This window comes from Gnatocerus cornutus, chromosome 2, assembly GCF_029298725.1.
Source record: "Gnatocerus cornutus isolate USDA-ARS CGAHR chromosome 2, icGnaCorn1.1, whole genome shotgun sequence".
NCBI lineage: Eukaryota > Metazoa > Arthropoda > Insecta > Coleoptera > Tenebrionidae > Gnatocerus > Gnatocerus cornutus.
In genome coordinates, this window is record NC_142234.1 from 21,688,309 (window position 1) to 21,712,833 (window position 24,525).

At 35.6% G+C, this 24,525-nt stretch overlaps 1 protein-coding gene across 1 annotated transcript in view; it reads right to left on the minus strand.

Moving 5' to 3' along the window:
- Window positions 1-23,190, minus strand: part of ap (apterous) — a 96,054-nt gene extending 72,864 nt beyond the window's left edge. Inside the window, exons 1-2 of the mRNA XM_088050418.1 lie at window positions 22,823-23,190; window positions 2,687-3,180 (exon numbers count right to left, since the gene is read on the minus strand). Of these exons, the coding sequence (XP_087906544.1) occupies window positions 2,687-3,180; window positions 22,823-22,870 (542 nt within the window). The 5' untranslated portion in view covers window positions 22,871-23,190. The remainder of the gene's footprint in view (window positions 1-2,686; window positions 3,181-22,822) is intronic.
- Between the last annotated feature and the right edge of the window lie 1,335 nt (window positions 23,191-24,525).

Here is a 24,525-nt window from a genome sequence, read left to right on the forward strand (position 1 = left end):
TCTAAGATGAACAAAAAATTACAAAAAAAAAATATAAAAATTTCTAACTCTGGTAATTTTTAGGATACGTCAACTAAATTTAAGGAGGTTGCTAATTCAAACTTTTTAATTAATTGTGCTAAATTTCAGAATTGTAGACCAAAAGAGACAATTTTTGGAATTTTTTATTTTCGAGATGACCAAAAAACTTTTGAAAAAATATGTTAAGAGATGTAACTCTAGTAATTTTAGTGCCACAGCAATCAAATTTGGGAAGATTACTCATTTGGAATTGCTTATTAACTGTTTTAAATTTCAAAATTGTAGGTCAAACACCACAAATTTTAGAAATTTTTAATCTAAGATGAACAAAAAATTACGAAAAAAAAATTAAACTTTTAATTCAGGTAAATTAAAAATGTTGAACTCTGGTAATTTTAGAGCTACAACAACCAATTTTAGGGAGTTTACTCATTTAGAGTTGCTTATTAACTGTCTTCAATTGCAAAATTGTTGGTCAAACAAAACAAATTTTGGAAATTTCTAATTCAAAGATGAACAAAAATTGCCAAAAAAAAATTAAAATTTCTAACTCTGGTAATTTTTACGCCACGTCAACCAAATTCGGGGAAGTTACTAATTCAAACTTAGTTATTAATTGTGCTAATTTATAAAATTATAGACCAAAAGACACAAATTTTAGAATTTTTTATTTTGGGGATAAATCAAAAACTTTTGAAAAAATATGTTAAAGATTGTAACTCTGGCAATTTTAACGTCATAGCAATCAAATTTGGGAAGGTTACTTACTGGAAGCTGCTTCCTAACTGTCTTAAATTGTAAAATTGTACTTCAAACGAAACAAATTTTAGAATTTTTTAATTGGAAAATGAACAAAAAGTTACAAAAAAAAATATAAAAATTTCTAACTCTGGGAATTTTTACGCTACGTCAACTAAATTTGGAGAGGTTAAATCTAACTTTCTTAATACTTGCGTTAAATTGCAAATTTATAAACCAAAAAAGACAAATTTTTGAATTTTTTATTCTAGAAATACACCAAAAAATTTTGAAAAAAATTGTTAAGGGCGGTAACTCTAGTAATTTTAGCCTCACAGTAATCAAATTTGGGGAGGTTACTCACTTGGGGTTGCTTACTAACTGCCTTAAATTGCAAAATTGTACGTCGAACAAAACAAATTTTGAAAATTTTTAAACTGAAGATGAACCAGAAATTACCAAAAAAAAATATTAAAACTTTTAACTCTAGTAATTTTTACGCTACATGAATCAAATTTCGGAAAGTTACTAATTTAAACTCAGTTATTAATTGTGCTAAATTGCAAAATTATAGACCTAAAGATACGAATTTTGAAATTTTTAATTTAGGGATGAACCAAACACGTTTAAAAAAATATGTTAAGGGCTGTAACTCTAGTAATTTTAGCGCCACACCAATAAAATTTGGAGAAGTTACTGCTTTGAAGTTGTTTATTAACTGTCTCAAATTACAAAATTGTAGATCGAACAAAACAAATTTTAGAAATTTTTAATCTGAAAATGAACAGAAAATTGTCAAAAGAAATATTGAAACTTCTAACTCTGGTAATTTTTACGCCACGTCAACCAAATTAGGAGAGGTTACTTATTCAAACTTTTTTATTAATTGTTCCAAATTGCAAAATTGTAGATAAAAAAAAAACAAATTTTGAAATTTTTTACTTTGGTAATAAACTAAAAATTTTTGAAAAAAAAAGTTAAGAGCTGTAACTCTGGTAATTTCAGCGCCATAACAATCAAATTTGGGGAGATTACTCACTGAGAGCTGTTTACCAACTGTCTTAAATTGCAAAGTTGTTGATCAGACACAACAAATTTTGAATTTTGTTATAATAAAAATGAACCAGAAATTCCAAAAATGCTTGTAACTTGGATAATTTTTACGCCACAATATTCAAATTTTCGGATCTTACTAATTTGGGATCAGTGACAAGTTGTAGCAAATCTCAATATTATAGAGCAAACGCGACTGATTTTAAAAATTTTTATTTTTTTGGTAAACCGAAAATGCCAACTAAACTAACAGGAAAAAATTGACGTATTAATTCAGTTTTTTAAGAATATCTCTGAATCCGGGCCTGATGGAAGAAAACGGACTTCATATTCCTCCTTCTCTAACACAATTCTTTCAAAATTTGTTGAGCAGTGTTAATAATTTCTTCAACACTGCGAAGCAAATTTGGGCAAACATTTTTACAAGGCTGCCGACATTCCACGCACTGTATCCCATGATTAAGAAAACAGAAAAATCCAACAATAGCAAAACTTCTGAATGAACCTCTAGTTCTTCCCACGAAGAAGCGCAGTTTCAGTTTCCCTCGGTTAGCATAAATAAAGTGGCACTATGCTATGGTAAAGTCTCAATAAATCCAACACGAATCCTTGGAAATACCACAGAAAAAAAAGCCGTTTTCGCATCATCGAGATGTTTAAACAATCTCTGTACATACCGGCTGTTGTCGGTTGAATAACACTCAGTCTGGGCATCCGAAGAATACGCGTCGCTACTGTTTAATATGACTCCCTGATTAATTGCATAACGAGGCATATTAATGCCCGTGCGCCAGCCTCTTTCACTACCGTTCACTGCCGCGCTCTTCGGTATGCTAAGCATCTGACGGAATGATTTACTGGCAGAGGAACTCACCTGTAGTAGTCCTTCTTGCAGTAAATGTTGCCGTCCCTGGAAAAGCACGTGATTTCCCCGTCCAGCGTATTCCTGCACTGGCAACACTGCAAACAGGAGGCATGCCACCTCCTGTCCACCGCCTGCAGGTAGAACCTGTCCGTGATTCTCGCCCCGCACCCCGCACACGCGTCCTCGATGGCGGCGCAACTCGGTGGCGGCGTCGGCGGCGTCCCCGGCGTCTGGAGGGGCTCTAGTTTTGGTATGTGGTGTTCGAAGGAGGAGTGCGGCCGCGTGCAGAGGTCCGATGATGGCTGTTGCTGCTGGTTTAGTGGGGGCGGCCGACAGGTGTCTGAGCCGCACGACTGGTGGTTGTTGTTGGATGGGGTGCTGCAAGAACTGCCGCTGGAGATTGAGGGATCAGCGTCACCCATTGACGAGTCGCACGAGGGCAAATTCGGCGATAAGTCGCGGGATGGGTCGTACGCCGGGCCAATGTACTGCTCGTGCTGCTGCTGCAAGGAAAAAGTGGCATTAGGTGTGTAAGGACGGCACTTATGCGTCTATAAAAGTATAATAAAAGACGGAATTATTCAACTCGGCTGGTTGAAGATGCGGAAAAACCCGTTAATAACGTCGTAACTGCCGAAGAAAGCAGCGTGGACGGCGGTGTAACAAGTATATTTACCAGACACTTTGATGTACGGAGAAATAACATGCTCATTTGGGTTTTATTTTTTTCCTGCTTTCCCTAACCTTCGAATTCAGTTTGGTTTATGGCAAATTGTTCTAAAGAGAACTCTTATTCGAAAAGCGATTTTTAGAATTCGATGTTATTACGGCACTGATCAAAAAAATTTCATTAAGAAATTATCTCAATATTTCCAAAAAATCACTGTGTAAAAAAAAATCTAAAATTTGTCTTGTGCGACATACAATTTTACAGTTTTAGACAGTTCATAAGCAACTCCAAATAAGTAACTTTCCCAAATTTGATTGCTGTAGCACTAAAATTACCAAAGTTGGAGTCTTTATTTTTTTTCCAAAGTTTTTGGTTTATCCCAAAATAAAAATTTCTAAAATTCGTCTTTCTTGGGCTATAATTTTGAAATTTAGCACTGTTAATAAGCAAGTCCAAATTAGTACTCCCTCAAAATTTCATCGCTATAGCATTAGAATTCCCAGAGTTAAAGGCTTTAATATAAAAAATTGAAAATTTTCAGTTCATCTTCAGAATAAAAAATTTCAAAAGTTGTCTCTCTTGGGCTATAATTTTGACATTTAGCACAGTTAATAAGCAAGTTTAAATCAGTAATTCTCAAAATTTGATCGCTGTAGCACTAGAATTACTACAGTTACAAGCTTTATTACAAAAAATTGAACATTTTTGGTTCAGTCTTAGAATAAAAAATTCCATAATTTTGGTCTTTTGGGCTATAAGTTTGAAATTTAGCACAGTTGATAAGCAAGTCCAAATTAGTATTTCCTCAAAATTTCATCGCTGTAGCGTTAGAATTACTAAAAATACAACCTTTAATAAAAAAAATTGAAAATTTTTGGTTCATCTTCAAAATAAAAAATTCCAAAATTTGTCTCTCTTGGGTTAAAATTTTGAAATTTAGGCCAGTTAATAAACAAGTTCAAATAAGTAATCTCTCAAAATTTCATTGATGTAGCACTAGAATTACTAGAATTACAAGCTTGAATAAAAAAAAAAATGAGAATTTTTGGTCCATTTTTAGAATAAAATATTCCAAAATTTGTGTCTCTTGGGCTATAATTTTGAAATTTAACACAGATAATAAGCTAGTCTAAATTAATAATCTCTCAAAATCTCATTGCTGTAGCATTCGAATTACCAGAGTTACAAGCTCTAATAACATTTTCGGTTAATTTTCAGAATAAAAAATTCCACAATTTTGGTCTTTTGGACTATAATTTTGAAATTTAGCACACTTGATAAGCAAGTCCAAATTAGTAACCTCCCCAAATTTGATTACTGCGGCGCTAAAATTACCAGAGTTACAGCCCTTAACATATTTTTTCAAAAAATTTTGGTTTATTCCCAAAAGAAAAAATTCCACAGTTTGTCCCTTTTGGTCTAAAATTTTGCAATTAAGCACAGTTAATAAGAAAGTTTAAATTAGTAATCTCCCCAAATTTAGCTGACGTGGCGTAAAAATTACCAGAGTTAGAAATTTTTTTTGGAAATTTTCTTTTTACATTCGGTTTAAAAATTTGTGTTTACTTTTAGCACTATCCACGCATACATAAATTGAAGAAATTAGGTTAATTTAGTCAGTGTCAATGCTGTAGCATTAGAATTATTATTTTTCCATATTTTTTAAATAAAATAACTTTCATCCCTTCGCGAAACATCGTCAATTTCCGCTACCAACGTCACCATCTCCGGACCGAAAATTCCCGAGACTTCCCGACAGTCTCCAGCGTTTTTCTAACCTAACGCGTCGTTTCGTGCCCAAATTTCCAATTTTTGCAGTTTTTTCGAGTTACCATCGGCAAACAAGTGCAATTTAGTGCAGTTTTAGTGATAAGAGTGATGGTGTTGTGTGCTAACTTCAGTTTTCCTATCAGTTTAATGTTCGAAATTCAAGAAGTGCAATGGCGCGAAAGTGTTTCAAGTGAAACAGGAAAGTGGAAGTGTTCTATCCCACATAAATCTCTTCTGGAAGTTCTGGAATGGAAGGATTCAACTGGGAATTGCTTATTTTCAAGGAAAATCGACGGAAGATCATCTCTGATCTGGTCGGTGCAGGTGATGACGTCACTGCGACAAGGGTGAGTGAACCTGTTTATTAGCGTCTGACCTATTTATTATCTACGCATTACGAAATTGAAAATGTGAGGTTACTTTAGACAAAATGTCGGTTTTATCTGCGCATCAGTAAATTTAAAAAGTGAGGTTAGTTTAGACAATTTAGACAACACTTGATTTTTCCTTGAAATTTTAGAATTTTCGCTTTTTTGTTAATTTCAGATTGAGAAATTGAAAAGTCAGTTTTTTTTGTCAATTTCGATGGTGTCTTGATTTTCCTTAAAATTTTACAATTTTTCCTGATGTTATTATTTACGCATTGCAAAATTGAAAAAGTGAGGTTAGTTTAGACAATGTCATGACAGTTCTTCGATTTCCAGTCGCACCAACTTTGAAATTTCCCATTTTCGATTCGATAATGTTAAAGAACGAACTAATAAATCCTTCGTATCGACACAGGTGGGTGAGCCCCATTAAAATCGTTTACTCTGTAATGGTATAATACGGCTTGTTATTGCTCCAAGTCCATCATTCCAATCAGACCTTTCCGTACCATGGAAGCAACGCGCCCGTATCTCCCATTACTCATCTACGGTGTCCGTTTTTTCCCCGTGGCGCATTCTGATGGTAAAGGTTTGTTGGTTTAGCACGCGTGCCCGTTGCCACACAGGTCGGTCGAGATAGTCCAGGTCACGACCCTCTCTGAGGGCTCTCGTGAGGTCCCTCACCTCCCTTCGGTGTAGCGCCGTCGGTCTTCTGACAGCTATCACTCTCACGACCCGGCCAACAGCACGACTTGGCCCGATAGGGCCCCATCACACTCATTATGTTATGAAACCGCCGTCGTACCTTTCTTCGTGTTTGTTTTAACCGAAAGCGGTAATTATCAAGAGATAAGTCAGCGATGCCTGGGGGGCTCCTCGGACTGGGATCAAGGCCGCGGACGAAAACACGGGAAGTACCTCCCTGCGCTTCTAATTACCAACATGCAAGAGCACGTAGGTCCATGAATATGCAATGAGCCGAGATCAATCGCAATCGCGAGCCATAAAGCCTTCTTTCCACAGTCCGTTCTGGAGTGAACCGAATTTGATTTATCACCGGTTTTGAAAATTTTCAAAACGATTGCACCCTCTGTTCGGATTCAATAATTCGGGTGCAATAAATCAAATTTGGTTCACTCAAGAACGGGTTTTTGATTGTCGAGATGCTCGGATTTTTCCCTCGTTGTTTACGAGAGTTAGTGGCCGACAATCATGACACCGATGCATATATTTATGGTGTCAGCGAGATCGCAGTCGAAAGTTATGGGGGCACCTGTTGATACATTTTTTAAAAGCCGGACAAACCTGTGGAGCCCGTCCGCTGTCAAAGCTGTTATGGAATGGTTCATTCACTTTCTTCGGTGAAGGTGCGAGGTCGTGGCGCAATCATGGAATTTCGGCTTTGTAGGACACAAGACTGAGATTCGAACCGGAGCAAAGGCAATATCCTTGTGGGAAAAGGCAGCGAGCTTATTGAGCTATTACTCTAACAACGTAAACGTCGAGGACATATCATTAAGATTTTAGATACGGCTCTGGATAATATTTCTTCGGGAATTGCGCTTGCAAAGAAATACGGCGACGGCAAAATGGGGTTCGTCCGTTATTTACATTTTCTAATCACATGAAAGTGAATTACAGGCACATAACTCATGCCATGGTCAATTTTTTATACTGAGTTTTTTATTAAGGGTTGTAACTCTAGTAATTCTAGTACTACAGCGATAAAATTTTGAGGGATGACTAATTTGGACTAGCTTATTAACTGTGCTATATTTTAAAATTATAACCTAAGAAAGACAAATTTTGGAATTTTATATTCTGGAAATGGACCGAAAAATTTTAAACTGTTTTAATAAAACTTGTAACTCTAGTAATTCTAGTACTACAGCGTTAAAATTTTAAGAGATCATTAATTTGGACTTGCTTATAAACTATGCGGAATTTCAAAATTATAGCCCAAGAGAGACAAATTTTGAAATTTTTTACTCTGAAAATAAACAAAAAATTTACAAATTTTTGTATTTAAACCTGTAACTCTAGTAATTCTAGTGATAAAGCGATGAAATTTTGAGAGATAACTAATTTGACCTCGCTTATTAAGTGTGATAAATTTCAAAATTTTATAGCCCAAGAGAAACAAATTTTGGATTTTTTTATTTTGAAAATGGACCAAAAATATTCAATTGTTTTTATTAAAGCTTGTAACTCTAGTAATTCTAATGCTACAGCGATGAAATTTAGAGAGATTACTAATTTAGCCTAGCTCATCAACTGTGCTAAATTTCAAAATCATAGCCCAAAAGAGCCGAATTCTGCAACACATAAAGATTTAAGATACGACCCTGGATAATATTTCTCCGGGAACGGCATACAAGCCCAGCGCTTGCAAAGCAAGACATCTCCGGCAAAACGGGGTTCGTCCATGATTTACATTTTCTAATCACAAGAAAGTGAATTACAGGCACATAACTCATGCAATGGTCATCCGGTAGCCTTCGCGCAACCATCGGGATTCTTGCATGCGAAGCACTTGCGGCCATGAGCCCGGCACCAGCAGCGACAAGCAGGTTTGCCATTGCCGCAGGAAGAAATAATTCAGAGGGCGACACGGACGGACTTCCTTCATTTCGACTCCTCGAACACGCAAAACCGCGTGAGAAGAACGAGTTAAATGATTGTTTCCCCTCAAAATCCCAAACTGGCAGCACATCAAAAACGAGAAATTCCAATGACGTGTCTCCGCTGGCACGCCAAAAATAGCTTTGACACTCCCGAAATTTATTGTGTGAAATATTATGTAGTGCACGTTTGAAAAATGCGAGTTTAAGATCGTTAATTACTAAGAACCGCCGTAAGTGTCGTGGCGTCGCTGCAGTGCAGACAAATGACCGCAGGAGTAATTTATGAATTTGCTTTAGCACTGAAATAACCCGAAATGGGGGCTACAGGATTTCTTTGCTCGATGGCAAGCCTTCAGAACCGGTAGTTGCGCCATTATGAATTATGAAACAGGAAGAAGAATGTAGCTCAAAGAAAGAATTTTTAACGCGATGGCGATATGAGACGTAAAAGGTGATGTTCACATGTTGCGCATCGATTCTGTTGTGTTTTTACCTGAAGATGGCCACTGATACGTGGGAAACATAATCCATTACGAATTTTAAATTCCACTCCGACTTTTTCATAATTAATTTCAGTTGAGCGTCTGCAGGAATTTACGCCTCGGTACCGTAAATCAAACCAAAAGTTCATATCAAAAGGGGGAAAAATGACAAAAAAACGTGTAAGCCCTAATTGTACTACATTTCGATGGTTATCATATCAATAGTCAAGACAGAACGAAGAATAAATTAGAAAAAAAAACGAAGAATAAATTATTTATAATTAGGCGAAATTATGCAAATTAGCAGATAATTTATCTACGATGGGTGCATACAAATATAATTTTCTTTCTACCACATTTAATTTGTATTTTGCTGATTCTACGATGGATTAGCGGTGTTGGGACAGGAAAGTAAATCTTGATTTTTTTCTAAATAAATTGCGTTTTATCTCGAGTTCCATAAAACTGCGTTATCTTTCATCTCGAGTGATGAAAATGACGAATATTTATGTAGCTATGCGGCCTTGCTCAAGATTCTTTAATAAATTGTTTTGGCCAGCTTTGGGATGCCGAGGGATTGAATTTGAAGCTTGAGTGTTAGGAAAGAAGTGGAGGTGAAAGTTGCGCAAATTCAGTAAATCGTATCATTTCACATAAATCATCTGATGAAACTGGTAATAAAAAGTAATGCATTATGAATGATAAATTGTAATTCTGGAAACGTTATAATTTTTTCTTTTTTGCATGCATTGGATTGGTAAAAACGCTGCTTGCGATGGATTAATTAGAAAATCTGGGACAAAAACCATTAATTTGAATTCGTATGAATTAAAAATTTTCAGATTACATTATCCTAATTCATTACACTATTTAATTTACATTTTCTTAAGCTTTCTTAAACTGTGGTAATTTTAACGCCCAAGCAACTAAATTTGGGATGATTACTATTTGGATTTGCTTATTAATTGTTTTAAATTTCAAAATTATAGCCGAAAAGACATAAATTTTGGAATTTTTTATTCTGAAAATGAACGGAAAATTCTCCACTTTTTATTAAAGCTTGTAACTTTGGTAATTCTAATGATACAGCTATGAAATTTCGAGAGATTACTAATTTGGACTTGCTTATTAAGTGTGCTAAATTTCAAAATTATAGCCCTAGAGAGACATTTTGAAGATTAACCGAAAATATTCAAATTTTTGTATTAAACCTTGTAACTCTAGTAATATTAATGCTACAGCGAGGAAATTTTGAAGGATTACTAATTTGGTCTTACTCATCAACTCTACTAAATTTCAAAATTATAGGCCAAGAGAAACAAATTTTTGAATTTTTTATTCTGAAGACGAACCGAAAATTTTCAAAAAAAATTATTGAAGCTTGTAAATCTCCTAATTTTCATGACACAGCAATCAAACATTGGGAGGTTACAAATTTGGACCAAGTCACTAATTGTAGCAAATTTCAAAATTGTCGAACAAAAACGAGCGATTTTAATTTTTTTTTGTTTGCACTCAAAACTGCAAAAAAAATATTCAGAATTTTTTTAGGAAACTGAACTAAACTGCTGTGTTATCATTAGGCAAAATCCCTCCACATAAACAACATTTCCCCGTTTTAACGAATTGTAATTTTTTAATCGACCTGACACGTCCTAAATTAAATGTTTGCGTTCCAAACGAAAACAAATTTCCACCGAAATTAACAATTAATTTGATCCGATCGTTTGTACCTCATAATTAGTAAATTTAGATTAACAGTCTCGGCCCGTTCTAATTATAGCACAAGTCTTTAAGATCAATAACAATTAATTAACAAAATCAACATAACCATTAAAGTTGTTTGGTGAAAGAGAACAACAGAGCATCAGCCTCCAACCAAATGGTACTGCCCAGTGGTACGTAGAGAGAGCTTGATTAGCAATGGTAATTATTCATATTTCATTGAGCCGCGATTTTTATCACTGTAAGGCTAGACGCATTAATGAATTCATATTCTGTGAGATTTGTATTTTTCAGCCACCCTGTATTTCCATATAGAGTGAATTTATGTATCATTCAGTACATTCTTGGCAAATCAAGGAAATTATTGTTTAATTAACGGCGCATTCTCGCTCCGTGTCCGGCAAGGATAAAATTCTTTTCGTGTGAGTGTCGGTCAAAAATCGCTCGTTATTTCCCTTTTCCACCCATAAATCTCGGCAACGGTATATAAAATGCCCCATTTTTGGCCTGCTGCACGTGTCCGCAACACACTTTCAGTGCAGTACTGTTGTAATTGCAACGCTCGAAGAAATCCTCTACAACGATTATTGCAAGATCGCGAATAAAGATAAACTCTTGTTGGTTGAACACGGGATTTTTCAAATTCTAATTGCTCGTTAGATTGGGGCTTTGATCGATTTCCAAACTGATTAGAATATTATGTGGGACTTGCGGACTCTATTAGACGTGATGGACGGACGATGATTAATTCGTGATGTGGTAATTGCTTCGCCGAGTTGTATTACAGACGATTTAATGATTCAATTTGTTAACGCGGCTATAAAACTACGTTTGACATTACTATTATCATTACGAGGAGTTTTTCAAAGCGATTCAATTACGCAGATGGCGGGTTTAATTGTCTTGAAAGAGACATTGTGCCAGGAGCTGATAAAACGGGAATTTTACGCCAAGTCGGAAATTAGAACATTAAAGATTAATTCATTTATTTTACAGGTATAAAAAAGCATTAGCTGACATTTATTAAACAAGTCAAACCGAATGAAAATGATCCAACGCGGAATTTTAATTAGTGGAAATAAAATTATCTTTCAATTAGCGGAAATACCAGAAAACATTAAAGTTGGCATTAATAAATCCTTCCAGAGCTTTCTAGTGATATTCAAATTTTTAATGTTAAAACTGAATATTGTTTGGTTTCGTAAAGAAAACTAATTAGCTAATTAATAAAACTAATAAAGGAAATAATAAGATTAGAGCTTAACAGATATGCAAATGAAAATTCAAATTAGTTCTGTTTCGAACATTTTATCAATTGGGTAAGTAGTTTAAAACATAACGTAGTCCCAATCCTCCAGCAGTTATCAGAAAAAATTACGTTATTGCACTCTATCAACAGACATAAATAAGACACAACACATTTGTTTAAACAGACAAGTGGAGTTGTTCGTTTTATCGTCCCTTATCACTGGCTGGACATAAAAAATATTTCTTGCTTTTTAACCGTAATAATTTACTTTTGGGAAGATAACACTTGTTATAAATAATTTCAGCACTCCCGGAATTATCAGCGTGCAATCTGCAGGTCGCATGCATAAATCAAGGGCATCATGTGACTGCGAAATACTAAAATTTCGCGAATGCGACCCTGACACCCGCAGATAATAAACAGCAGCTAATAAAAAGAAGAGAGCAATTTTGGGTCAAATATGCCAACAACCTCCTTGTGCTTGGAAGGAAAAATTCCCGATTTTCACAGTTTAGCAGTGTCGTCTGTCCCGGCATTTCGAGTGTCAAAATAACGAATCGCTGTTGTTCGAAATTGGAACATGTGTAAACCAGCGGGGAATCACCCCGACCGTTGTATGTATATCAACCATATTTCTTCAGAGGAGCGCTGGCAGGTGGATTGGAAATTGGGAAATAATTAATATAAGCACAGCTGCGGCTCGTAATTGCGTAATTTGCCGTGGTGCATACAACACAGATAATGCCGAATTTACACATAAAAAATGCCGAGCATTGAAATTTCCGAACTGGGGATTTTCTTTCCGGAAGTTTGGAGGGTTATAACTTGGTTATGTGTGGTCGGATGTGGGTTTTGGGCGCGGATTTGGAATCTGCGAGAAATTCTGCGTGAAATGAGCCTTAACAACGCAAGTTTACTCGAAAAATAAGCGAGATATCAACAATAGTTGACAAACAATTTTATCATTTGAGTCAGAGGTCTTTTTGAGGTAATCTTCAATTTTTTTTTCGAGGTAAAAACGTCGCGTAATATTTTTGAGTTATACATCAATCGAAAGAGCAGCTCAAAATCTATCAACTGGCCAAATTTAAGATCGATCGCACAAATAGTTTACGAGTTTTGGCCAAAAAACAAAAAATTGAAACATTTTTATCGATTTTTTTTTCGCGAAATTTCAAAATTTGTCTCCCTTGGGCTATAATTTTGGAATTTAGCACAGTTATTAAGCAAGTCCTAATTAGTAATTCCTCGAAATTTTATCGCTCTAACATTAGAATTACTAGAGTTACAATTTTTAGTAAATAGAATAATAATAGAATAGAATAAAAATAGAATCAAATCTTCAAAAATTTGTCTTTCTTGGTTTAAATTTTTGAAATTTAGCACAGATTAATACCCAAGTCCAAATTAGTAATTTTTCGAAATTTCATCGCTGTAGCATTAGAACTACTAAAGTTTTCATACAAAAATTTGAAAATTTTCGGTTATTTTCAAATAAAAACTTCCAAAATTTGCCTCTCTAAGGCTATAATTTTGAAATTTAGCACAGTTAATAAGCAAGTCGAAATAAGTAGGCTCCTTAAATTTAGTTGCTGTAGCGCTATATGTACCAGAGCTACATCCCTTAATACAAGGTGTTTATAAATGTTTCTAGCATCAAGGCTAGCTCTGGAATTCCTGCCGTGCACTATTTTGCCGCTCTGTTTTCATAGTGAATGTCTTGAAAATTGACGTTTCAGTTACAGTTTTGTGTCCAAGTTTTTGATTTTCAGGTTTTAAACCACAACTAGAACCGTTTATTTCCCAAAATTTACTTTGCTCCATGTTTGAGGTTAACTGAAAATGTCAGTTGAAAAGTCGAAATCCACATTTGTAATGAGCGGCAAATTTATTTGACATTTCATAGCCTCCCTTGATGCTAGAAACATTTATAAACACCTTGTATAATTTTTAATTAATAAAAAAATAAAAACGACCATCAAACTTTGGTTATTAAAGGACAAATAAGGAAAAAAACTCGAAAAATTGAAAAATAAAAATAAATATCCGAAACTTTAATCGGCCAAAATTCAGTTATTTGTTGTCATACGTTGAAAAATTCAAATATTTTTAAATTCTGCGTTTAACAAACTATAATAACGCAAGTTTCTCCAAAAATAAGCGAGACATCGACCGCAAATTTTGACTCAGTTTTAGCCATGAAAAATTAAGCGCCATTCAAAACTTTTGCCTTCTGACTACAACCCGCATAATGGTTATATTTCGGTTATTTGTAGGCGCACGTTAAAAATTTTCCCAGTTTTGGATTTCCCGCAATATTTTGCGTAAAATGAGCTATAATAACTCAATTTAACTTCAAAAAATAAGGTAAATATCGACCTCACAAGTTTGACACACTGGAAATTCACTTTTCGAAATTTCCAACGGAAAAGCTCCGTTTAGCCAACAGCATTCAGTGCGAAGGTTAGCGTGCACCTAAATAAAACGAATTTAGAACAACGCAAGCTCCATTTCCCGGCGATATCATCTCCAACTGTACATTCCGCCGAGTGAATTAACGCAAATTCTCGCGCATATAATGCACAACGTCAGACTCTGCAATTGCATTAAAAGTAATTTGTACACAAAACAGTTGAAAACCACATTAAATTTAACGCAACTGCATTTAGATAAAATTTATACGGCGCTCTTATCAACTGAAATTTATTATTTCGTTATTTATTGTCCATTGTGTTCCTGGATTTGGTTACTTTTATTGTTCTTTTTCGTTAATCGCTCGTGATAAATCTCGTGACCAGATTCTCGTCACTTGTTCTCAGGGTTTTACTATCCAACGTGTTTTAATACGGATGCTTGGGTTTATCAATTTGACCGAAGTTTATTTCCTGAACGTAAAGATACGAGTGGCTGGTGGGTGTCGGACGAAAACTCTTTCAACGGTTTTGTTAATCTTTTTTATTGGGCTTGTTTTTTACATTCGAGAAATGTGAGAACTTTCCCATTAGGAACAGCTTCTAGTGCTACTATTTTTTCGTGTTAAACTGAAGAGATATCGTAATTTACGTCCGTCGAGAAAGTCGCTATCATTGGATATTAATTTTTCCAATGATATCTTTTGCTAACGGCAGCGTGTGGGCGATTACATGGCGAATTTAAGACGAAAACGCCATTAAAAGGAGAAATTTGTAAATCCGTTTGATAAAGGAGCCTATTTGGTTTAATGGTCTCAAATCAGTAGTCGACACCTTTAGAGATATCTATCTACAAGAAAAGTTGACATTTTTCTATTTTACTAATTAAATAGATGCATAAAGTAGTGTAAGTACATTGATATTATCTAGGTGTGGTATTGGTGAAGCAAATAAAAAACGACTTAAGTGCTGTTTACTTACACACTTTAATTAAACTAAGTAATTGAATCTATGTAGCAATTTACCTATTAAAATGTTGAAAACTGATATAATTATTACGTTTTTTAGATTCGTGGGTGCTCGTTATTTATGAAACAACGGTGAAAATATCCGTAATCAGACGAATAAATAAAACATGAGTGAGATAAGCGCATTTTTGTTTGATTAGTAGTATCTAGTAGGCACACGGGATTGTTTTCAATATTAATCAAAGGCGGCGTTGACATTTTTGTCATTTCCTAAACCACACGATTTCGGAAATTTTTATTCTGGAAATGAAACAAATTTTTTTTTATTAAAGCTTGTAACTCTAGAAATTTTAGTGCTACAGCGATGAAATTTTGAGAGATTACTAATTTGGACTTGCTTATTAACTGTGCCAAATTTCAAAATTATAGCCCAAGAGAGTCAAATTTTGGAATTTTTTATTTTGAAAACAAACCGAAATTTTTCCAATTTTTGTATTAAAGCTTGTAACTCTAGTGATTTTAGTGCTACAGCGATGAAATTTTGAGAGATCACTAACTCGGACTTGCTTATTAACTGTGCTAACTTTTAAAATTAAATTGAAAATTTTGATTTTTTTTCTAATTTTGAAGATGAACCGAAAATAATTCAAATTTTGTATTAAAGCTTTGTAACTCTAGTAATTCTAGTACTGTACCGATGAAATTTCGAGAGATTACTAATTAGAACCTGTTTATCTATCAACTGTGCTAAATTTGAAAATTATAGTCCGAGAGAGTCGAATTTTGGAATTTTTTATTTTGAAGATGAACCGAAAATAATTCAAATTTTGTATTAAAACTTGTAATTCTAGTTCTCTACCGATGAAATTTCGAGAGATTACTAATTAGAACCTGTTTATCAAATGTGCTAAATTTGAAAATTATAGTCCGAGAGAGTCAAATTTTGGAATTTTTTATTTTGAAAACAAACCGAAAATTTTCAAATTTTTGTATCAAAGCTTGTAACTCTAGAGGTTTTAGTGCTACAGCGATGAAATTTTGAGAGATTACTAACTTGGACTTGCTTATTAACTGTGCTAACTTTTAAAATTACATTCCAAAAAAAAATTTTGAAGATGAACCGAAAATAATTCAAATTTTGTATTAAAGCTTGTAACTCTAGTAATTCTAGTACTCTACTGATGAAATTTCGAGAGATTACTAATTAGAACCTGTTTATCTATCAACTGTGCTAAATTTGAAAATTATAGGCCGAGAGAGTCAAATTCTGGATTTTTTGATTTTGAAAACAAACCGAAAATTTTCAAATTTTTGTATTAAAGCTTGTAACTCTTGTAATTTTAGTGCTACAGCGATGAAATTGTAAGAGATTACTAATTTGGACTGGTTTATTACCTGTGCTAAATTTAAAAATTATAGCCCAAGAAAGTCAAATTTTGGAATTTTTATTCTGAAGATAAACCGAAAATTTATTTTTTTTTTTATTAAAGCTTGCAATCGTAGTTATTCTAATGCTACAGCGATGAAATTTTGAGAGATTACTAATTTGGACATGCTTATTCACTGTGCCAAATTTCAAAATTATTGCCTAAGAGAGACAAATTTTGGAATTTTTTATTTTGAACCCAAAATTTTCATTTTTTTTATTACTGTTTGTAATTGTGGTAATTTTAACGTTACAGCAATGAAATTTCAAGAGGCTACTAACTTGAACTTAGTTATTAGTTGTGCAAAATTTCAGAATTATAGAGCAAAACTGACCGATTTTAGAATTTTTTTGTTGTAGAATGATCACAAAACTGCGAAAAATTTTAGTAAGTCGTTGTCAAGCCTCCAATCAGCGTGGGAACTCTGCGACCTACGTGCAAAAATGCAAAACCACCTTTGATTAAAATTGCAAAGAATCATCTTGCAGCCTGCTGTGGTAAAACAGTCCAAACTCCAGCTATAATTAAGCCGGTTCTGTTTAAATTTCCCGCTGAATTATCCAGAAAATCAGAAAACGGGCAGAAATAACACACTTTGTTTTACTTAAGCTGCACATTAAGTAGCTTAACCGATTTTCCATACCACCGTAGCCTGCTGTGTCGTTGTTTTTTTTCCCAAAGCCGCGCGTTCAGAGCCTGCTCTCATCTCGTTACCTAATTAGCTCATTTCTCGCGGACACAGCCAACTCTGGCCATTGTTTTTCGAGTTTACTTGGACCGTTACAGCCCGCCTCCTTTTTGGTCATAACATCCGATAACCAAAAAGTCACGAGCACGAGAAAATTGTACATTGCAAGTGAGGTGCTATTGACCTTCTCATATTGGCGCAGATTAACACAGGTAAAGCGATTAAAGTCGAGCAGTGCTCTCCTGAAAGCATGTCGGCATTTCACATGAGAGAATATAGCCACACATGTATAAACGGACACAAACAGGAAACTGTTTTGAAAAGTGATAAAATCTCGTCGAATCCGGGCCTGGATTGGAAATATTCGAAAAACGACGTCTCCATTTCCGAGACCACCGGCAGGTTAGACAGATGTTGGACGAGATAAGGAATATTTAAGAGAATATAGAGTGCTGTGACAATTGACGTAGCGTGCGGTCCGGGCTACCTGGATGTGTCAAGTAGCGTGCGTCTTTTGTTGGCACGACAAAGGAAGATCGTCATTGACAGCGCACCACTAGATTGGCGATTTTCGCAATTATCGAGCCAAGGGGAAACTGTCAACGCCAGTAATACCAACGTCAACTTTTCGAAATGAAAATGTCCATTAATTGGTCCGGTTCGGTGTCGTTAAGTAATCAGACCGTACCAAATATGGGCGATAAGAATGCGAGGAGCAGTTTGTCATCAAACTTTGGCTGTAATTGGGGCAATTTAAATTACAATGAAAAAGACGGTTGTAAAACGAAATTTCCCTCGCTGGACATTCCGTGATGATTGGACAGATGTAAGGTTGGCAACGCCGTGGAATACTGAGAGCAGCATCTCCTTTTTTGTGTTAAGTTATTCCGGTGCGTTTCGAGATTTCGAAAACAGCCAACAGCGCACTAACTTACCGGCCGCGACGCAAATGGAGTTATACATCTATTTTGTTGCATCTACATCAGTTTTTTGATTAAAATGCCTCCCAGGAGGCCTTTTTTAACCTCTCCGCAATTCTCGGTTTACAGAGACATCTAGATTTGTAGACGTCGTAAAAATTAACTGGAGAAGAGTGAAACACGGATGTTTTTTCCACGCCTACCTGTTTCCCAGTAGCGCGATTAAAAACGCGTAGGCGCGAAACAAAATTTTAGTGCGTTTCGTCGATCTTTCGGTGCAAAAGTCCGAAATCTAGCGGCTCTAATAAGTCGGCAGTATCTCAGTCGAGTGGGAACCAGCGGTGTGAAATAATTTTTAATTACAATATAACTCCGCCACCCTATTATCTGTCATTTGATTCAGTTAATCCGACAATTTACAATTTAAGTCCGGCGCCGTTCTTTCTTTGTGGAACGGGCCTAATCTCGCCCAACATCAATCATTCACAGAGGCGAAATTACGAGGATCTAGGCAGATCGCTTCATAGATAATCTTCATAAAATTCATGAGCTTTGTATTGTTATTAAAATATTACCTGTTGCGTTTCTAATAACAGGTAATTGCGCGCCGAGGGAGGAAAACGCGCCAGGAATTTTCAAAGTTTGATTTGGCGCGACAAACATAGCAAATATTGAAATTCTGAATGACAATTTGACTAGTCCACTGAAAAACAAACAAAATTTCCTCACAATCCTTTGGTTTCTCGAAATTTAATTTCCGAAATTTTGATCGCTCATAGCTCAGTTATTTGAGGACCGAATTCACCTTTTTGGATTCTGCGTGAAATTCTGCGTGAAGTGAGTACCAATATTGCTTAATAAATAAGCGAGATATCGACCGTGTCTCAATTAAAGACCAAAAAGCAGCTAACTTTTATACTGAAAAAATAGCTATTTGTGTACAATCAATTATAACAACTGAATAATTGTAAATATTTATGAATCCTTCAGAAAAGTTAATATTTTCTTTATTTACATTTGGCAGTTTCGGCATGTGTAGCTTAACAATTTGTATGAATTAGATTTGATGTGCTTTTTGACGTTGTTGCAGCAGCTCTGCTCGACATGTTCATTTTCAATAATTCAACACGTCTTTGTTGCACTTTACAGCGGTTTGTTGATTTGATTTTACCCAAAAAAATATAAAATTGGTGGCAAAAATTCCATTTTTATGTAAAGTCGGCTAAAATAGTTATTTGTGTACCAAGGCCAAAAAGTGTTTCTTTTTTGGCCGAGCCGTTTTTTAATGGCCGAGGCGATAGTCGATACACAAGATTTTTTAGGTGACATCATTAAATTTGCAAGTTAATTAATTTTTATCATTTATTACAACTAAATAATTGTAAAGTTTTTTGAATCTTTCAGAAAAATTCACATTTTCTTTTCGTTTCGGCAGGTGTAGCTTCACAAATTGTCTGAATTAGGTGCTTCTATAAATAATATAATAATAATAATAATAATATCTATAAAATTGGGGGTAATGTCGGCATCTTGATGTAATATGCAAAATTATGGATAGATGGCGCCACTATAGATCGGCCAAAAATGTTTACGGCCAGAAAAGACTTACTTTTAGGCCGCTTTTGAGGCCCAAAAATTCCGTTTTCAGTTTAATTCGCCTAAAAATAAATTTCGAGTTCGACCTATCGAACATCGATTTCTAAGGTAAAAAATCGCGATAAAAACGATTTAAAAAAGGTTTCTTTTATATTTGCTTTAATTTCGAGCAAAATTTCAAACGCCTTTAACTCAGCTATTTGTTGGCGGACAAGAAAAATAAGTATAAGAGCAAAATTCCGAATGAAAATTTGACTAGCCCTCTGAAAAAGAAAAACAAAATTTTCTCACAACCCTTTGGTTTAGACCACTTTTTCTTCTGTTTGTTTTCGCCAGTCTCTGGATAAAAACGTCGAAAGAAAGTAAAACTCTCAACCCTTGAAATCTTTCCCTGAAAATCGTCTTTGTCCCTTCCGCGAACCCTCGGCCTAAACACTGGCTAAACTGTCAAAATCCTCCTAAACGTCACCCCATGACGTCCATTGTGTCGTAATCCCGTCCGGAGATCCCCGCTTGACCTTGAGCCTCTTCAATCTCTCGCATAGTAACAAATCAGCCTTTATCTTGACTAATATGTTAATCGCAGAGACAGGGTGTCCATAGTTGAAAAACTTGACCCCGAAAGAGAGTATCTCCAACAGACAGATCGCAGTGACCCCAGACAAGTAAAACAAACAACGATATCATCCTCGATCCCACAATGCATTTCGACATCGGCAGTCTAGAAAAAAGACGGATTTTCGGACGGCCCGGCCCTGGACGCGGCGATAAAAGTGCGTTTTAATTATTATTGAAACAAATTCCGCGCTGTGTGGCTGACTGGATTTTTTCCCACGCTGGAAATGGCGACAAATTTCAATTAGTTGGCGATTAAGAATTATGAGTGTTGTCGATAATTATTTTCGTGGGATGTCCGCTTTATTGCCACTAAAACGGCGATGTTCGGAGAAATTAACATTCAGTAGCTGTTGGGTTTAATGTTTCTCATCAAAAGCTTTTTTCGATGCTTTAAAATCGAATAAATTTCCGGTTCTACGACTCGTACATCCATCATCTGGGGCTAGAGTGACGGGACTGTCAAATTTCACATTTCGCCGCCATTTGTCATAGAGTTTTTTACCGGCGAATCGGCCGTAATTTAACACATTCTCTTCGGTTTTTAAAGTGGACGTAATTATGGTTATTGCGGTAATTCATGACTTGGAGGAAAAATACGATTTTTTTAAGGTAATTTTTGTAACGGACGGACTGTAGGTATAAATAGAAATAAGTCTGTCAGGCGGCAACACGAAAGTAGCAACAAATCTAGATTTATGTCTCTTGGGAATATGAAGAAGAACATTAAAACGAACATGTGTTCATATTGGAGTGCTTAAATATTTTTCTAAATTACTTATCGTTACTTTTGAGGGCAGATTTTGAACGAAAAAAACTCAAGGAACACGATGGCGAAAGCCGTTTCTCAAAATCTGTCGTAGCTTCGGAGATATTGAGCTTTGAAAATTTTCCACCCCAAATATCCGAAACTTTGATCGCTCATAAGTCAGTTAATTCTAGACTGATCTTAACGCATCTTGCCTTTTTGGATTCTGCGTGAAATTCTGCGTAAAATGAGGGGGATAACAACCGTGTGAAAATTAAACGCAAATTTATCAAGTTAGTTTTCAAAATTACGAGCACGTTTACACCCACTTTTTCCAAGTCACTTGGGCAAATTTTGATTACCGCGGGCGTGTTTCACTTTTTGACAGTAGAAATCAATAAAAAAACATCGAAAAAGCGACAATTGGACTAAAGAAGAGTTGACATTTATGACACACAAAGACAGTTTGGTGTAAACGCAGTCTTCAGTTTTGACGTTAAAATGACAAGCACAACTCATCTATTGACACATTTGTATTGCCAAAAATTGAATTAGCGCGGTTGGGAACATTGCTAAGGCGTCGCGACGTCAAAATTATCAAAAAACAAATTTTTTACCTCAGTTTCTAGAGGTTTATAGACTGGAAACCGACGCAAATTTTCAAAATGTCGTCTTAGAAATTAAAGACTAGTTCAAAACCAATTTTCTAACTCAATATCACTGTTATTTATTAAAGAATTTCGATAAAACGTAAAACGAAGATAATTGAATATACAGGGTGGCCCACTTAAGACTTTCAGTCCCAATATCTTTGTTATTTGAGAACGATTTAAACTGAAGTTAAAAAACTAATTTTAGGGCCGCGGTTTACACACCAATTTAATAAAAATTAGGTGAATCTCGCAACTAATTCGACGATTGCTACCATTTGATTGGCGGAAAACAATCACATGTCACTTTATCACGATGTTAAGTATTTAATCGAAACTAACAAATGAAATCGAGTTGCGTCCATTTTGTGCAACCCCGCTGCCGCTTGAATTTCATGGCCGGAGTTGATTTTGTACCCTCATCTTGTAAATTAAAACATTTCGTTATGAATGAAAGTAAAAACACAATTAAGCCATTAATGTTATTCAAATTTGTTGCTACAGATAGTTGCTTTATTAAAAACTGTTTAAATCAGCTTATAAATATTTAACACGGCGAGTTTAATTACGCTACTTTAGAAGTACCACGTCTGCTGCAAATTATAACCGTTTATTTATTGTAGGTACATTAATTTTTGTGTTTCATATTCTGTTTTAGTTTGTTATGCAAATACGAATATTTTTAATTATTGGGGACATCACAACTACGATGAGTTTATACGGCACTTGCAGCCTCCCTACCACAAGTTGATTTTACGACCATGATCACAAATAATGGGCATATTTCAGAGGACATCCCATTTTTCATCCGCAGTTACGCATTCTCGGCCTTCAACTGTTTTAATTTATCATCGTCCGTACCCATCGCACAAAACCCATAAACATTTGGTAATTAATTGCGGCCTTCTACGATTTAATAACAGTCCGGTGATTTGCTACTTGATTTTATTGTAAACCTGAGATGGGCCTCACTTTTTCTCCGCCGAACTCTATAATTTTGTGATGTGTGTCCATGGCCTGCTTACTAATCCCATCACTACGATATTAGAATCAAAGTAGGCTCCAAATAAGGAATCGAAAGGTATTTTCGCATGTTGGGAAATATGGTTCGGCTCGTGGTTCAATATTTACGCTGCGGTTTGCGTCGGAGGCTGCGGTTGCGGTAGAACCGCTCAAGTTTGTTTATCCGGTTTGGTCTTCTCCGTCGGATTACGAAAGGAGCTGAAGGACTCACCCAATGCATCCCGGGCGTGTGAAGACGTCTTTCTTCAAACACTCCCATCTGCAGAGACGGCAGGCCCGGTGACGTTTCGTCCTGTTCCGGAACTCGTTCCGTCACTGCGCCTCCAACTACCCCCACAGAACACAACCCTGATCACTGTCACAATACACCTCGGAAACAATGTCACATCACTGGCTGCGTCACTGGTCGGGCAATTGTTTCCGCACACACGGGACACTAGTGGTGTAAACAAACGCGAAAAAAATCGCTGCGCATGTCACTCGATTTACATCACTATTATAACGTCCAAGTGTGCGTGTGTAATAAACGTTACCACACTTGTTTTGTATAGCGTCCGCGCACTCGGACGGATCGCAGGCGGCTGCGGTGATGCGCATGTGAGAAGGCAGCGCGCGGAAACCACGCCTTCGTCAGAGGGGTGGGGTTGGAGGGGAATGGAGGGAGATGTGTTGTCCTATCCGGATCTAGATCGTATTTGTTTATGCAGGAGACAAATGCAAGGGATGAGGTGCCTGCGATTGTCATGGCTGGGGTTGAAGTAGGGGACAAGGGGCGAAAACGGTTTACTTGGGCGATATTTAACGCGGAATTTCACTTTTATGAATGAAGTTGTAAGAGAACGTGGGATAACCTGCATTTTTTTTTAATAATAACATTCGTGGTAATTGTTAAATTCATGAATATGAATGAAAACATCGGAAATTAAAACAGACAAACAAAAACAAAACGTGAAATAATTCAGCTAGGAAAAGCACATATAATTATTGCTATTTAATTCAATTTAGGATTTTAATTGTGTGTTTATGCTTACTTTTTTTCAGTTTATGACGTTTCTCTTTCAAACATTCAACTCCAACTCGTTCTACAAAAGTAAACGATAAAAATAGAATTAGAGAAAATAGATATGACCACTCATACTTACCTATTACACTTTTTCTATATTTTGTTTGGCGACAGATAGCCGTTAATAGCACATATCAGTAAATAAAAAAATAAACAACATGAAAATTTAAATTGTTTATATCTACTGAGTGGACATTCAAAAATCAGACAGGCTATGACAATGTTGGAAACACTGAATGTCAATTGATTACAGGTGTCATTTTTCAATTGTTTTAATAGTACATATTACCAAATTGCGAAAAATCTCATAGCCTGCCTAATTTATTTGATTGGTCATTGCACGTTCGCTCTTGGAACAAGCGCAGTATTAAAAGTTGTGAAATCATGCAGAAATAAGAGATAATTTGCGATTGTAAGACCGGATTCTAATGTAAGAAAGCGCGAGAAAAACGATGCTAAAAACCCCATTTTTCTATCTGTCTTAGTTTCGGACTTATGGAGATTTGTTCAAGTAGGTACAAGGTGTTTATAAATGTTTCTAGCATCAAAGGTGGCTCTGGAATTCCTGTCATGCACTATTTTGCCGCTTTGTGTTCATAGTGAATATAACTATCTTGAAATTCTTTTATAATGTTACTTACGTTAATGACGTTTCAGTTACAATTTTGTGTCCAAGTTTTTCATTTTCTGGTTTTAAACCACAATTAACACAGTTTATTTCTCAAAACTCACTGTACTCCATGTTTGAGGTTAGCTGCAAATGTCAGTTGAAAAATTTGAAACTCACATTTGTAATGAGCGGCAAATTTCTATAACATTTCATAGCCACCCTTGATGCTAGAAACATTTAT